Raw genomic sequence first — 16,502 nt, 5'->3', positions numbered from 1 at the left:
CGAAATTTGGTGGTTGAGGTAGAGGACGGAGTAGTGTTACTTGAAGGGATCGACCACCCTTGAAGGTGGGGGATCCAAGGTTTGACAATTGTGCAAGAGGGGTCAACCACCCTTGACGGTGGGGGACCCAAGGTTGGACTTGTGAAGCCGTGAACAAGCTCCACAAGCCGAGTTGCTGTCCAATTTTGCCGTGTGCAAGCTCAATTTGCAAGTTCAGTTTGCAAGCTTAGTTTGCAAGTGATAGACCGAAACTCAGTTTGCAAGCAGTTGCAAGATTTGAAGAATCATGAACCGAGACGTGCTAGAAGCCGAGGAACAAGGTGGTTCCAACCGGGAACGCCTTGAAGTTTTGGAAGGGCAAACCACAAGGTTTAACAATGTCCTTAGCGAGGTCACCACTACATTGGCCGAGCTAAGGATGGCCTTGAATGCCACATGCTGAGAAACTGAAGAGAATAGAAGGATCATGGATGTCATGAGACGAGACACAAATGCAAGCCTTGAGAGGCTTGAGAGAAGATTTACGGAGACAAATGGCCAAGGGCCACCACCTAGTCTGAATATGCAAAGGCATGATGCCTTTGTTGATGGGGCCAAGACAAGTGTCACGGGTTCCGTACGTGAGCTACCACAACATGAGTTTAGAAGAGGAGGAAGAGTACAGAATGACTGTGTGGTTGTTGAAAGATGGATCCGTAACGTAGGCAACCACTCTAGAAGTCCGAGTATGAGTTTGATCATGAGAGACCGAATGGTCATGATGACCATGTTGGTAGAAGGCACCATAACCATGATAGAGAGAGAGCCCACCGTGGCCAAAGGTATGAAGATGAACACTGATGATAGAAAAGGAAACCAGGTTTATGACCGGGGACCAAAGAGACCGAAGGTAGATTTCCCTAAGTTCAATATGGGGAATCCCTATGAGTGGCTTGACAAGGTGGATCATTATTTTCATGCATATGAAGTGCCAAGACATGAGACAGTATCAACGGCTTGTTTTTACTTAAGAGAGAAAAGCAAGTAAGTGGTGGAGATAGATAAGGGACCAATATGAGAAAGAAAGAAAGAGAATGGCATGGACAACTTTTGAGAAAAAATTGCTTATGCAATTTGGACCATCCCCTACTATTAACTATCATGGCCAACTTGCCAAGTTGAGGTAAGAAAGGAAGGTGCAGAGGTTGGTCAGAGGAGGCCCTTGTGGGCACTTTTGTTGATAGATTGAAGCCTTAGTTAGCCAAGAAAATCAAATTGAAGCAACCCACCAAGATTCAAGAAGTGATGAGAATGGCTAAGATTTTGGAAGATAGTACTTCTTTGGAGAAACGTCAATCTAGGGATATGGGGAGCAAGTTCACTAAAACCTTGCAAACCAAAACTCCTTAGAATGGTAAAGAGGTTGAAGTTGGGGCTTCTAAGCCCAAGCCATATGAAGTGAAGAAGCTCTCAAAAGAGGATCAAGAAAGGTTTATGCTTTAAGTGTGAGAAAAAGTGGAGTAAAGAACATACATGTAAGTCGAGTAAATCTTATGTAATGATTGAGAAGGATGATCATGATGAGTCCTCAAACAATGAGTCCAAACAAGATCAAGCTGAACCTAGTGAAGAAGATGAAGATGCCGAACTTTCTCTCAATGCCATGTCGGGAGTACAATAACCCACTTTAATGAGGGTTATGGCATGGATTGAAAATTTTGAAGCCACTTTGTTGGTAGATAGTTGTTCTACCCACAACTTCATCAACTCCAATATTGTCACCAAAGTGGGGTTGAAGCCGAATGCCATCGAACCCTTTGAGGTTAAAGTTGCCATTGGAGACAAGTTAAAATGTGAGGAGCTTGTGAAGGAAGTCAAGAGAAACATCCAAGAAGCAAGGATAGTGGCAGATTTGCATGTCCTTTCACTAGTGGGACTTGAAGTAATGTTGGGCAATGCTTGGCTTAGAGGCGTTGGGAAAGTAGTGCATGACTATCACAAGATGACCATGGAGTTTAAGCTCGGGTCTAAGAAGAGGATATGGATGGCATTGACATCAAAGGAGGTAAATTCTTGTGAGGCTTTGATGTTCGAGAAATTGTGTAAGGGTTGAGCTCATTGCTTAGCCATTGTTTTAAGCAAAGAGGATTTGGTTTTTAAGATTGAGAAGATAGAAGATGGGACAAACAAGATGACTTGTCCTTGCTGCCCGTGGAAGTTCAAGAGGTCTTGAAGGGTTCTAGAGGTGCCTACTTCATTGCCACCTACTAGGCCCTTCGACCATCGAATTGTGTTGATTGATGAGAACAAACCGGTTAATGTACCTCCATACCGGTATGCACACTTCCAAAAAGAAGAGATTGAGGGACAAGTTGATGACATGTTGAAAGGTGGTTTGATAAGGCCGAGTACTAGTCTTTTTTCTTCACCGATCTTGTTGGTGAGAAAGAAAGATGGCACTTGGAGATTTTGCACGAATTATCGGGCCTTAAATGAGGCAATAGTCAAGGATAGATTTCCTATCCCTATGGTTGATAAAATGCTTGATGAGCTACATGGGGCAAGGGTATTTTTTAAACTTCATTTGAGGGCCAGATACCACCAAATAAGGATAAGAGAAGATGATGTGCACAAGACAGCGTTTAGGACTCACTACGAGTATTATGAGTACCTAGTGATGCCATTTGAGTTATGTAATGCTCTCCTTCTACATTTCAAGCTGCTATAAATACCATATTCAAGCTGCTTTTGAGGAGGTTTGTGCTTGTTTTTTTTTATGACATTTTGGTTTATTCCAAATCCGTGGAAGCACACAAGGAGCATTTGAAAAGTGTGATGAGAATCTTGGAAGAACACCATTTTTTCATAAAGGCTTCTAAATGTGCTTTTATGGAAAAAGAGCTTGAATACTTGGGGCATTTCATTTCGGATGAAGGGGTGAAAGTGGACCAAAGAAATATTGAAGCAATGGTTGATTGGCTATTACCCAAAGATGTTTTGGCTTTGAGGCGTTTCTTGGGCTTGACGGGGTACTATAGAAGATTTATGAAGAATTATGGGCCTATAGCTAAGGCACATACTTCCCTACTCAAGAAAGACAATTTTGAATGGACCCAAGAAGCCAAAGAAGCATTTGAAGATTTGATAAGAGTCATGACCGTGACACCCATGCTTACTTTGCCCAACTTTGAGAAGCCATTTGAAGTTTATACGATGCAAGTGGGGAAGGTATAGGTGTTGTTTTGATTCAAAAAAAGAGATCATTGGCTTTTATTTCCAAAACTCTTGGCCAATGAAGAAGGCTTGGAACACCATGCCTTGCAGAATCAATGCCTAGGCCACCTGCCTGGGCCATGAAGAGCCAACGCCCAGGCCACCTGCTTGGGCCATGAAGAGCCAACGCAAGGCACCCTGCCATGCCCAGCAACGGGCCATGCACAACACCATGTCGTGCCCACCAGCAGGCCCATGCATGGCACCCTGCCATGACCACCAGCAGACCATACACGACACCCTGTCGTGCCCCACCAGCCAGGAGCCAGACCAACCCAGCCGTGGGCCATGAATCAATCTAGCCCACTCATGGGCCAATGCATGAAACGGGCCACCATGGCCCTTACAAGACTATCTTATTGCTTTCTTTTATTTTTATTTTAATATTTTTCAATGTACTTTTTGGGGGTTTCCATTTTGTAATCTCTATAAATAGGACCCTTAGTCATTTATTTTACATCTTTTGACAATTCCCATTGACGGCTTATTATTCTTGAGATCATTTTCAGTGCTTAGCACTTCAGCTCTTTGGGATGCAATTCGTGAATCCCTTAAGAGAGAATCATACCTTGCAATTCGTGAATTGGTGTGATTCATTTTATCAATATATGAGGTTTCCTTTCATCTTTATGCAATTCGTGAATCAAAGTTGATTGGTTTATCTTTGTATTCATTCAAGTTCTTGAGTGTTCATACTTTTCCATTGTGTTTATATATTTCCTTGCATCCATTCAATCTTCCCATTCACCATATTTTGGCCACCATTGTGTTTGTGTAAAGACCCCATCAAAAATTGCCCTAGAATAAGGTCCTAGGCATGCATGGACAATCAAGATTGGGCCACTTCCGAGGTCAAGGCCAACCTTAGAGGACTTCCCTAGGGTTCTAGTGTATGCCCTAGGAAGATTGCAAGAATGGCACAGGTCAATTAGAACATGGCTCACATTTGCCCACTTGACAGTGCCATGGTTCAGCCTTGACAACCCCTTGACACAGCCACTGACATGCCTTGACACTGTCCCTGACATGCCTTGGCATGCCCAGCAGTAGCCCAACACCCACCAATACGCCCAGCAGCAGCCCTGTGCCTATCAGCATGCCCACCAGCATGGCCAGCAGTCAGCCCCAACGCCCACCAGCCTGCCCAGCAGCATCAGCAGGCCATCAGCAAGCCCACAAGCATGCCATGGCCCCTACCATGACATACCCAGGACAGGCCCACAAACAGGCCATGGTGCCCACCTGACAGCACCAAGAATCCAAGATAGCCCCACAGGCATCCCATGGCCCTTGCCATGACATGCCCAAGACAACCCCACTAACATGCCATGGCCCCTGCCATGACATGCCCTTGACAGCCCAGGGTGAGGCTAGTGACATGCCTCAGCGCGCACCAACAGCACATGGCCTGGCCATCAGCACGCCAGGGCCATGTCAAGACAAGCCCGTGTGCAGCACAACGAGAGCACGCCCTGCACGCGCAGCACGCAAGCTCAGCAAGCACAACGCTCACGCAAGCCCAGCGCGCGCACCATCCCAGCGCCCAGGCCCTTGTCTACGCCATGTCAGCCAGGCAAGCGCCCAGGCACACGCCAGCCATGGGCTTGCCAAGGCCACCAAGGGCCAATTTAGTGGGGCCCCATGGGCCCCACACCATTATCACTTATTTATTTATTTATTTATTTTATTTATCAATGGACCAATTAGGGTTTCCACTTTGTATTCTCTATAAATAGGATCCTTATACATTTAGTTTACATCTTTGGAACATTTGGAAAATTCCCTAAGTGGGTAGACTTGTTCTTGAGATCACCATTTCGGTACTAGGCACTTGGGCTACTTGGGTGCAATTCGTAAATATGTGTGATTCAACTTATCTTGTTCTTGCAACTTGGTGCAATTCGTGAATCCAAGTTGTGTTATCTTTGTTTTATCAAGTTATCAATCTATGAGGTTTATTTCAACTATTGTGCAATCCGTGAATCAATAGTTGAAGTATTATCTTGTTTATCCATTATTCATCTATTATCTTCATTGTTCTTATTTTCCATCTTATTCATCTACACTTTCTTGCATATCTAAATATCCATATAAACCAAAAAGAGTCTTCATATTCCTTCATTGAGTCCATTCATCTTTGTGCATTCTTGACTTGGTGGAGAAGTTGTTCATCATTGTGTTCTTGAATGTTCATACGTATTCATCCATATTGTCTCATTTGATCCACCCAAACACTAAGTCTCGCCCACTATAGTGTTTGCCCTAGTCCACTTTCCATAAATTACCTAGCCGCCCCCCTCCATAAAACCCTAGTCATATTTCTCACTTACCATACTCGGCCACAACCTTATCCCACATACACCACTTGACCAACCCTAGTGTTGCCCTACTTCCCATTATAGTTCACTTCCCATAATTGGCCTTCATCCCTCAAATACATTGCCCTAGCAGTGAGTCATACTTGCAATACTTGGCTTGCCCATAAATATTTCCATTTCCATAAAACCCTAGCAGCCCACCTCAAATCCCTATAAGGTAATTCTTTCCTTTTAGGAGTCTTACCTCCATCCACACAAACCCTAGCCAGCCATCAAGAGTTTCATTTGGCAACTTCCTTAATTCAAGAAAAGTTTACTCATCCCATGCCAATCCCTTGATTCTAGGAACTTCCCTAGAATCACTCAATCCCTCCAATCACTCATCTAATTTCTTAAATCTCTCAACTCCTTCCATAGACCTAGTCAACCAAAAACTCCATCTCTTACCATATCCAAATCCCTAAAGTCAATGAGCAACCCTAGACTCATTCAAATACCTTCTAAACCCTATTCTCACTCTTCCACATCATTTCCAAACCCTAACATCTCATCCAAGACTCCAACTCTAGTTCATCTCTTCCCAATCTCGAAATCATCATTAGCCACCACACAAAACCCTAACTACACTTCAACATACCAACCCTAATCATCATCCAAGAGGCCCCACATCAAGGGCAACCTTCAAGCCATTCCACTTAGCATCAAAACACCCATATTCATCATATAGAACACCCAAACTCATTATCATCTCCATCATTTCATCACTCAAGCACTATCTTATTGTTAAAGGCCAAGCAAGTTGGCAAGATCACTCGGTCATTATCCTCACCAAGGCAAGCTCATGGACCTTAGTATTTAGGGACAAGACCGGGGTCCCTAACAGTTTGCCCTAGTTACCATGTTCGGCTACATACCATAATTACCCTTCTTCCAATCACCCATAAACCCTAGCCAAAACCTCCAAGTCCAATAAGGTAATTCCTATAATTTAGGAATCCTTGACTTCATCCAAATCCAATCCCTTGATTTAAGGAATTTTCATTCATCATCAATTCCTTAAATTCTTCCTTTCCTACATTATCTCAACTCAACTAAGACCTTCCATAATAGCCAAAACCGAATCCCTTTCCTTCCTTAAAAGATATACTCATCTTCAATCCGTCCAACCTCATCCCATCATCCAATCACGCCAACCCTAATCCAAACCCTAAACTCACGCAAACCCTAATTCCACTACGCATTTGCATGTTGCCCTAGCCACCAAACCCTAACCTCACTTCACGCCTCCAACCGTAGCCCATACCAATTCGGTGCCATTCTCTAGAGCAAGCACTAGCCGAACCACATTGCATTACATCCATCAAACACTTAGAACACCCAATTGCATCATCATCATCATCACTTCCATCACTCAAATACTAAACCTTCATCAACCTAGGGACCCTCCATTGCCCCGAAGTTAAAGGCCAAGCAAGTTGGCAAGTCCCACTCGGTCATCACCATCACCAAGGCGAACTCGTGAACCTTAGTGTTTAGGAACTAGACCGAGGTCCCTAACAGCACGCTAGGCATGCTGCGCGCTCATTGGCCTAGTCACTAGCCTCACTGGGTGTCCTGGGCGTGTCATGGCAGGGGCCATGGCATGCCTATGGGGCTGCTGTGGTCCTATCAAGGCATGTCAACGATAGTGTCGAGGGGCTGTCAGGGCATGTCAGTGACAGTGTCGAGGCTTTGTCCGTGGGGCTATCAGGGCATATCAGCATCAGTGTCGAGGCATGGGCCGTGGGGCTGTCCAGCCTTGTCAGTGGCAGTGTCAGGGCATCAGCCATGGGCCTATCAAGGGTTGTCATGGCATGGTTGGCAGCTTGGCCCTAGGACACAAAACATAGGGTTCTGACAGCTGCATGCTGGCGGCTGCGCGGGGCTAGTAGCCTCGTTGGGCTCCTTGTACGTGTCAAGGCATAGGCCATGGCACACATGTGGACTGGTTGTGGGGCTGTCCAGGTATGTCAATTGCAATGTCAGGGGCTTGTCTTGGCGTGTCATTGACATGGCCAAGACATGGGCAGCTCGGCCATGGGCCACTTTTCTTGGGGTTCTGACACACTACCCTCACCGGGCGTCATGGGCGTGCCATGGCATGCCTGTGGGGGCTGTCCTGGGCATGTCATGGCAGGGGCCATGGCATGCTTGTGGGGCTGCTGTGGTGCTATCAAGGCATGTCAGTAACATTGTCAAGGGGCTATCAAGGCATGTTAGCGACAGTGTCGAGGGACTATCAAGGCTTGTCAGCGACATTATCAAGGCCTTGTCTGTGGGGTTGTCGAGGCATGCTAGTAGTAGTGTCGAGGCATGGGCCATGGGGCTGTCCAACCTTGTCAGTGGCAGTGTCAGGGCATCAGCCATAGGCCCATCAAGGCTTGCCATGGCATAGTTGGCAGCTTGGCCTTGGGCCAAAAAACATAGGGTTCTAACAACGCTACTAGGCTGTTGCATGCTGACCGTACTGCTACTGGCCTGGGCAGCCACTAACCTCTTTGGCTGTCCTGGCTATGGCATGTTGGCCTGGGCAGCCACTAACCTCACTGGCTACCTGTGGGGCTGTCCTGGGTGTGCCATGGCTAGGGCCATGGCATGCCTATGGGCTGTCCGGGGCATGTTATGGCTGGGGCCACGGCATGCCTATGGCTCGGCTGTGGGATTGTCAAGGCTTGTCAACGACAGTGTTGAGGCATGGCTCGTGGGGCTGTCAAGGCTTGTCATGGCATGGTTGCCAGCTTGGTCATGGGCCACTAAACTTGGGGTTTTGACAGTCATGGCCCAGACGTGGGCTTGAGCGTGGGGCTGTTGCGCGCAGGCAAGGGCTTGGGCATGGCCTATTGCTGCGTGCGTAGGGTTGTCTTGGCCTAGGCAGGGGCCTGGGAGTTGGCTGTTGTTGTTGCGCATGTTGCTCTGTTGCGCGCTAGGGCACTACCATGGCGTTGTCATGGCCAGGCCGTGGCTAACCTTGTTGTGTGCCTCTGGGGTCGTCATGGCATAGGCCATGGGGCTGTGAAGGCATGGCCCGTGGGGCTATCAAGGCTTGTCATGGCATGGTTAGCTTGGCCATGGGCCACTTTCCTTGGAATCTTGACGTTCCCCCTCCCTTCAAGCACATCCTTGCCCTCAAGGATCAAATCCCGAAATCTCAATATCATCTCATCATATTCCTCCCAAGAAGCCTCTTCCCTTGGCACTCCTTACCATTGTATCAGCACTTGCCACACCTTCCTCCTACTCCTCCCCCTTTTGACCACCCTATACTCAAGTGCTTCCCTTGGTCGCAAGAACATTCTTCCCTCTTCATCAAAGGTAGGCAACTCCTCAATGATGAGCCTAGGGTCCCCAACCCGCTTCTTTAGTGCCAACACATGAAAGACCGGATGTAGCTTGGATGTTGGAGGAAGTTCCAACTTATAAGCCATTTCTCCCAATTTCTCTAGCACCTTGAAAGTCCCATAATACCTCTTGGACAGCTTCAAACTAAGCTTCTTCCTCAAGGTCTTTTGCCCATATGATTGTAGCTTCAAGTACACAAAGCCCCCACTTCAAAGGCGATCACCATCCCTCACCTTGAAGCCAACTACCCCTTCTTTTTGCGCTTCCAAAAGTTCAATAATCTCAAGGACTCTCACATCAATTCTTGTAGCTTCTCAGATCTTGTCTCAAACTCTCCATTCAACCCCACTAAAGGCCATCATAGAAGACTCATACTCCTCATACACAACCCACAAAAGTGAACTCCCTTCTCTTCTACTCAATGCATCAGCCACTTTGTTTTCTTTACCCGATTGGCAAACATACTCAAAGCCAAGGCACTTTTGTTGCTCAGTAGTGAGAATCTTTTGTTGTAGGAGGTGCCTCAAAGCTTGTTGGTCGGTCACAATAGTAAACTTGTAACCCAAAAGATAAGGCCGCCACATCTTCTCCGCATGCACAACCGCCAACATCTCTCTTGCATAGGTGCTCCATTCCTTCTTCATTGGCCCAAGTGCCTTGGAAATAAAGGTCAATGGTCACTTCTCTTGCACTAAAACAGTACATATTCATTCCCCACTCGCATCCATATACACCTCAAATGGCTTCTCAAAGTTGCAATGCAAGCACAGGGGTCGCAGTCATAGCCCTCTTCAGATTCTCAAAGTCTTCCATTGCTTCTTGAGTCCACTCAAAATTGTCCTTGAGCAAAGAAGTGAGTGGCTTGGCAATGAGACCATAGTTCTTCACAAATCTTCTATAATATCCAGTCAAGCCCAAGAAACCCCTCAAAGCCATAACATCCTTAGGCAATGGTCAATCCACCATGGCCTTAATCTTCATTTGATCAACTTTTACCTCTTCTCCCGAGATGAAGTGACCAAGATACTCTAATTCCTTTTCCATAAAAGCGCATTTGGAAGCCTTTATGAAAAAATGGTGTTCTTTCAAAATCATCATCACAATCTTCAAGTGCTCTTTGTGTTCTTCAATGGACTTGGAGTAGACCAAGATGTCATCAACAAAGACCAATACAAACTTCCTCAAAAGTGGCTTAAAGATTGTGTTCATGGCGGCTTAGAAAGTAGAGGGGGCATTGCACAACCCGAATGGTATCACTAGGTACTCAAAGTGCCCGGAATGAGTCCTAAATGCCGTCTTGTGGACATCTTTTTCTCTCATACGAATTTGGTGATAACCGGCCCGTAAGGCAAGCTTTGAGAAGAACTTAACGCCATGTAACTCATCCAACATCTCATCAACCGTTAGTATAGGAAATCTATCATTTACCGTTGATTCATTCAAGGCCCTAGAATCCGTGCAAAACCGTTAAGATCCATCCTTCTTCCTCACTAGCAAAACCGGAAAAGAAAATGGGCTAGTGTTTGGCCTTATCAACCCACTCTTCAACATTTCATCCACTTGCCTCTCAATCTCCCATTTTTGAAAGTGAGCATACCGGTAAGGAGGCACATTCATCGGTTTCTTCTCATCTGCCAAAACAATACGATGATCAAAGGGCCTAGAAAGTGGCAAGGTAGTGGGCACCTCTAGAACCCCTCTATGGTCCTCCAAGACCTCTCTAACCTCCTTGGGCAGCAATTGCAACTCATCTTGCTTGCCTCCTTCCTTCTTTTGTCAAGGAGTTCAGCTCATTGCTGCTTGATATCAAGAACATGTTGGAGGCAGACAAACTGTTCAACTTTTTGTTTGGCCTTCAAGATTGGGTATGTCTTGAACTACAACAGCAAGGTGTAGAAGACCTTCCTTCAGCCATGGCTGCTGCGGAAGCCTTGGTGGATTTTCGGCAGCTTAGATCGGGAACTGAGGAAAATCACAAACCCAAGACAAGGGCAAGGGCAATGCAAAACAAGGATAGGTCATAACAAGGGGAAGAAGGAACATGGAAAGAACAGAACAAATGAGAAGCAACCGAAGAAGGATAACTCGAGCTGCTTCATTTGTGAAGGTCCCCATCAGGCAAGCGATTGTCCAAAGAGGAAGAGACTATCAACTCTTGTTGCGGAAGATGGGAAAGAGAGGAAAGTACTCCAGCTCAAACCAATCCCTTACAACTCTTGTTGTATGTCCATATTTTCTTAAACAGCTTTGGGGAGGAAGCCATGCTGGATACGGGGGCCACTCACAACTTTATTTTTTATAAAGTGGTAAATAATTACAAAGTAGAGTTGAAGAATTGTAAATGTAAAATAGAACATGTGAAGATTTAGATGTATCATATATCACATTCACGAATAAAAGGTAAAGAAAATATGTTGGAATTGCATTATAAATCTTTATCCCTTTGATGGGAACATTCCTTAAAGAGAAAATAAAATAAAAAATGGATGACAAAATTTTAAAGAGGTTTATGAAGTTTCAGATGCAGGCGTCTAAAAAAAGCAAGATTCACTTGGGGGAAGGTTTCTAGTAACTCTGAAGGAAGCATAATAAAATGATTGAGAATTTCCAAATTTCAACTTACTAGAATGAACAAGATAACTGATCAATGTAACTCACGTGTAGCTTCTAAAGTAGAAATCCCGCCATTCAACAACACTCTTCACCTATAATTACAATATAATTCAATTATGTGTGGAACTTTCTATAGTAGTAATGACATTGGTTATGGTTCATAGAAAAAAAATAATGATAATAGAAATCATATAGGAAAAGAAATAAAAGTCCTCTTTTTTCTCTCTTGTCTTTCAAACTCGTAAACAGTCTTAAAGAAAATACTTGAAAAAAGAATCTTAAGAAAATATATTTTGAAAGCAAGGATAGACAAACGATTTTAAAGACCTCACTAACCACAACTAGATACATTCTTCTTCGTTCCTTCTATGGGTAAATCTACAGCTCACAGGCCGACACAAGAGTAAACTGTAAGATCAACTTCCAACCCTTACTTAAGGAGGAATAGGATGTCATTTGGTCCAAGGATCATTGGCAAGCACTTTATTCATATGTTATATAGTTAATATTATTAATTACAGACTGGAGGGTCTCATGGTGTCTCAAGGACATTTTGAAAAAACTACCACGATGAAACAAGCCACACCTAGCTCTAACTCATCCTATATTCTGGTAACCTACATTGAAAACGTGACAAATGATCATAATATAAATAAAACTTGAATAATAAAAGGCGGAGAAGGACACCAAGCTTAAGTTATCTATAACCCAAAACATTGAAATCCACAACAAGAATGAAAATAACAATGGGAATTGGCTTGTCCATGATGTAGAAGTACATTGTTTCACTGAAGGTAAAATTTGCTTACAGAGAAAAGAGTTAGAAGTTTTGTATCTGTTCTCATTATTGACTAATCATTTCATAATTCACATAAGACATATACACAACATTTGAATATCCTATCTAATATGGTATATAACAGGTGAAAAAAAACAGATGCCAAAATAATGATTTTTCAAGTTATCTTGGGGGGCTTCACAATATTTTTCCTGTTTGTAAAAGAAAAATAATTATTAGTCAGATCTTGGGGACGCTAATACCCAGGTATGCTATGTCATTCCACCCCTATGAATTATAACCAAATAAAAATGATTACCTCAGAGCTAGATAGCCCACGCAACGAATCAGTGAGTCCATCTCCTGTATTAAGAAACAAAGGGGAAAATCATCTTACAAACTATAACAAATTCCCCCGTCCCAAGGTTAACTTCCATCTAGCTGCATAAACACACCTTCACCTAGTTTTTATAACCAATTGTACCCACAATTCACAAGCTATTAGAACTTTGTAATAGCCTCTTGTATTAACATCCAATTCAAAGCTAGCACATGGTATTATGAGCTTGTGACCACTAAAAAAAACTGAATCACTAAAGAGTGAGAAGGGGGGAGAGAGAGAGAGAGAGACTACTCTGTCCAAATCAGCCTGCCCCAGCAACTTCAAGATAAATTAAAAAAAACAAAAAAAAAAGCCTTTGACAGAATCCTTTTTTTTTTTTTTTTAAATACTCTTGATCTAAGCCCCACAGAGGAGATTGAGTGAAAGTGAGATAAAGAAAGAGCAGAATCTTGATTTCCTGAAGAGACAATTGATGATAGCGACAACACAACAATCCCATCACCATCTCCACCAAATTCATGATATGAAATTATTTTCGAGCTTTAGAAATATTATTGTGTTTTTGGATTTTGTACAGTATTCAAATCCAGGCATTTGCACAGTTTTTCCCTCTCTTTTTTAGGGTGCCAGGAAGCAAAGATATGTAGCATTTTCACTGTGGCCTCATTCAAGTTCCAACCTGTTTTTATTGCTATCCACCACTTCATGGATCCATAAATCTCATTTCTAACTATTCATCACAGTATCTGCTTTGTGCATCCATACATCTCACATCCGGCCCATGGGTCGCAACCCATTTACCCTTTCGGTAAATGGAGACAACCTCCCCTGCAACAACATAAACATCCTTTTCCCCTCCCTTTCACCTTTTGCATTTTCCAAATTTGTTTGGCCACTAGCATATAAGGGAAAGGAAAATGATAATTAGTAATAAAAAACTTGAGGTGTAGAGTTCTTCCAATCTTCTTCTTCATCAAGTTAGGCCCCAGCATTGTGGTGCTTTCCACACCCAATCTCCTCTTCATCAAGTCAGCTTTCTCCTCTTCAACATTAACGCCATAGGTGCTAATTTAATTCTCATTTTCTTTTCCTGTCTATTCTTTATTTCGTACTCCTTCTTCGTCTAACATTATGTAATTTCAAGTGACCAATCATGTACATGTTTATTTATTTGGATGAGCGGCTTGATAGCTTATTGATAAAATTGGCTAACAGTTAGTTTAAAAGGTGTCTTGTGCTATTAAGTTATTAACTAAAAGTTCAGGACGTGTAAATGCATTTTAGCATTAAAGAAAAGGCAAACAATGGAAGCAAGTACAGATTATATCAAGAAGATATGAGAGAAGAGGGATTACTATTTTGACTAAATGATTATAAAATGATGACTTTCAACTTTCCATCTTCTTCTAGTAGCAAATTACCATCGTAATCTTGAATTTAAACCAATAAGCAAATAGGTGGTTACTTTGAAGAAAACAGGATGATGAGTAGGAATAAAATTTTATCTTATAGATATCTTCATGCAGTTTCTAACATTTAACCTTGCATAAAATAATCAACCGGCTTGAGCAAAACTAAAAAGGATAGTTGCTACCTGTAAAGTTTCCTGAAACAAATGCACGAGAAGCATCTCTGGATTTCAAGGAAAATAAGCAGGTAAAAAGTCGTCAATATGCAATCCTAGAACATAAATTGAAAGAAAGAATCACAAGAAAAATGATATGGATAAGTAAATTTAAGTTAGTGGGAGCTATCTAGAATGAAGGTATTTAAATTTGGAAACGCAAAGTTTTAGGCAGTAAGGTGTCAGCATATGGTTGTGTTAGACTCACAATGGGAGCAAAGGAAAATATGAGCACGGAGAGATAAAAGCAGAATAGTATAAAGTATAAACATGCAGATAAATATGTCTGTGAGACATCACAAGTTCTTGTCCACATATGTTTCCCATTTGCAACCATTAAACACATTTTTATTAAGGCAGTCATGCTTCCTAGGAAAGCTGCTGAATGTAGAATTTATAGCATTTAACAAAGGTTTTGATTCTCCCTTTATCACCATTGTCTAATAGAGCACACCTCGAGAATTATATACAACAACCCATGCAGTATCTTTAAAGAATGAATTGCTGAAATGGCAGCACTAATATGTCAAATACCTTCCAGAAAAATGATTGTAACCCCCTCCTGTGCCATAATGAGATTTTCCTTTTGTTACATCAAACACAGACCTGATTCAAAACATAGAACATTGTTATGATGTTGACAATTAAAAGTTTAACCAAATTAGGATCCATTAATCCTAAGATTTTTGGATCAATAGTTGGGTCTTTAACAATTGGTATCAGAGCAGGAACCACGTCACGAGTTAAAGTCACAGAGGGGGCGACCTATAAACTGGATTAAAATGTCTTGGTACCATGTATGGGCATAGTGTTATGTCATTGAATACTGATAGATGAGTGAAGCCGCCAAAAGAAAAAGAGCTACCACTAGGTCAGTGTCGATAGAGTGGGCTGTCGTGGACGTCGGATTCGGAAGTATGGTGGAATGTTATGATGTTGAGGGTTAAAGGTTTAACCAAATTAGGGCTTTTGGATGATGGTTGGATCTTTAACAAACATGCATTAGAACTAATTAAAGCTAATTTTTTAGGTAATATAACTGTAGTATGCGTCTTTTTTTAGAGACGAGAACGCGCGCGGACGTGTGTTTCCGTGCGTCTGTGTCCAATTATACATGCATAGGTAGTTATGTGGGTGAGATTGCGCGCTATACATGCCAAATAGTGTTGTGAATGAGAGAGAGAGAGAGAGAGAGAGAGAGTACCCGAGAATTCCTAAGAGGATGGGTAACCCTTCATCAGTCCCATTGTACAGGGCCAATTCTTCGACAGTGAAGAGTCTCTGGGGAAGCAAGCAACAATAGCTAGTTGCAATCATTGCGGGAAAAGTTTTCCCATTTCAGCCCAAAAAAATCTACACAAACTCGGAAGATATATATATACATATGCACACACGCTAGTAATAAAGGACCGATCTAAATTCAATTTGTCCGAAAAATCAAGAAGTGAAACCAAAGTAGAAAGAATTAGCGAGCTTCGGAGTGGATTTGAAATGGCAAGTACAAAATCATCGAAAGGACTGGAGTTGCTCACCGGAGAACGGGTTTCGGGTGAGAATCTGAGGAGTGCAGCGATGAGGGCCACAAAAACAGCAGAAATACCCAATAAAAATATGCATCTGGGCATTCCTAAAATCTTCGCCGCCATACAATCGAAGCAAGCTCAGCTCTGACGACACGTTGTCCCGCAGCGCCTCGCCTTCTGTTATGATTCCGTCGTGACGCGGAGTTGTTTGCTGGGGGGGCGTTTTGGCATGCAACGAAGCGTTCAGACTTACGGCAGGAACAAGCAAGAAGAATAAATTTCTAATACGAGGTCGTTTTGAAGGAAATTCTAGAAGCAGCAGTTAGTTATCACCTTCCTCATCACATTGGGCGTTTTGACCTAGAGGTTTGTTGCGCATCAGCCGGAAGCTGCAGCACACTTCACATAAAATTTTTTTTTTTTTTTCACTCAATGCTTCGAGTGTGCTGAAACTTTCGACTGATGCACAAATTAATTCTTTGACCTAATTCCAATAATTACAATTATTCTCGTTATTTTATTGCTTTCTGTTTTCTAAAAGAGAGTTGTTATCCCATGTATAACTAGTAGAACAAAGGGGATGAAATGTCTTTTTGTCTAGTTGAAAATTCTGAATTGTATTGGAGGTTGAGCACATCGAATAGCTCTTATCCCCTTTTATCAATGCAAGTTT

The 16,502-nt window shown here is 42.9% G+C and overlaps 1 protein-coding gene across 1 annotated transcript in view; it reads right to left on the bottom strand.

Annotated features, from left to right (window-relative positions):
- LOC108981236 (membrane-associated progesterone-binding protein 4-like) overlaps positions 1-16,115 on the bottom strand; it is a 34,233-nt gene extending 18,118 nt beyond the window's left edge. The window contains exons 1-6 of the mRNA XM_035691319.1: positions 15,839-16,115; positions 15,511-15,587; positions 14,841-14,912; positions 14,277-14,314; positions 12,659-12,702; positions 11,607-11,653 (exon numbers count right to left, since the gene is read on the bottom strand). Of these exons, the coding sequence (XP_035547212.1) occupies positions 11,607-11,653; positions 12,659-12,702; positions 14,277-14,314; positions 14,841-14,912; positions 15,511-15,587; positions 15,839-15,952 (392 nt within the window). The 5' untranslated portion in view covers positions 15,953-16,115. The remainder of the gene's footprint in view (positions 1-11,606; positions 11,654-12,658; positions 12,703-14,276; positions 14,315-14,840; positions 14,913-15,510; positions 15,588-15,838) is intronic.
- Between the last annotated feature and the right edge of the window lie 387 nt (positions 16,116-16,502).

The sequence above is a fragment of the Juglans regia genome, chromosome 6 (genome assembly GCF_001411555.2).
Source record: "Juglans regia cultivar Chandler chromosome 6, Walnut 2.0, whole genome shotgun sequence".
NCBI classification, from domain to species: domain Eukaryota; kingdom Viridiplantae; phylum Streptophyta; class Magnoliopsida; order Fagales; family Juglandaceae; genus Juglans; species Juglans regia.
Note: the sequence above shows the minus strand (reverse complement) of the source record. Positions and strands in the feature narration are given on the sequence as shown.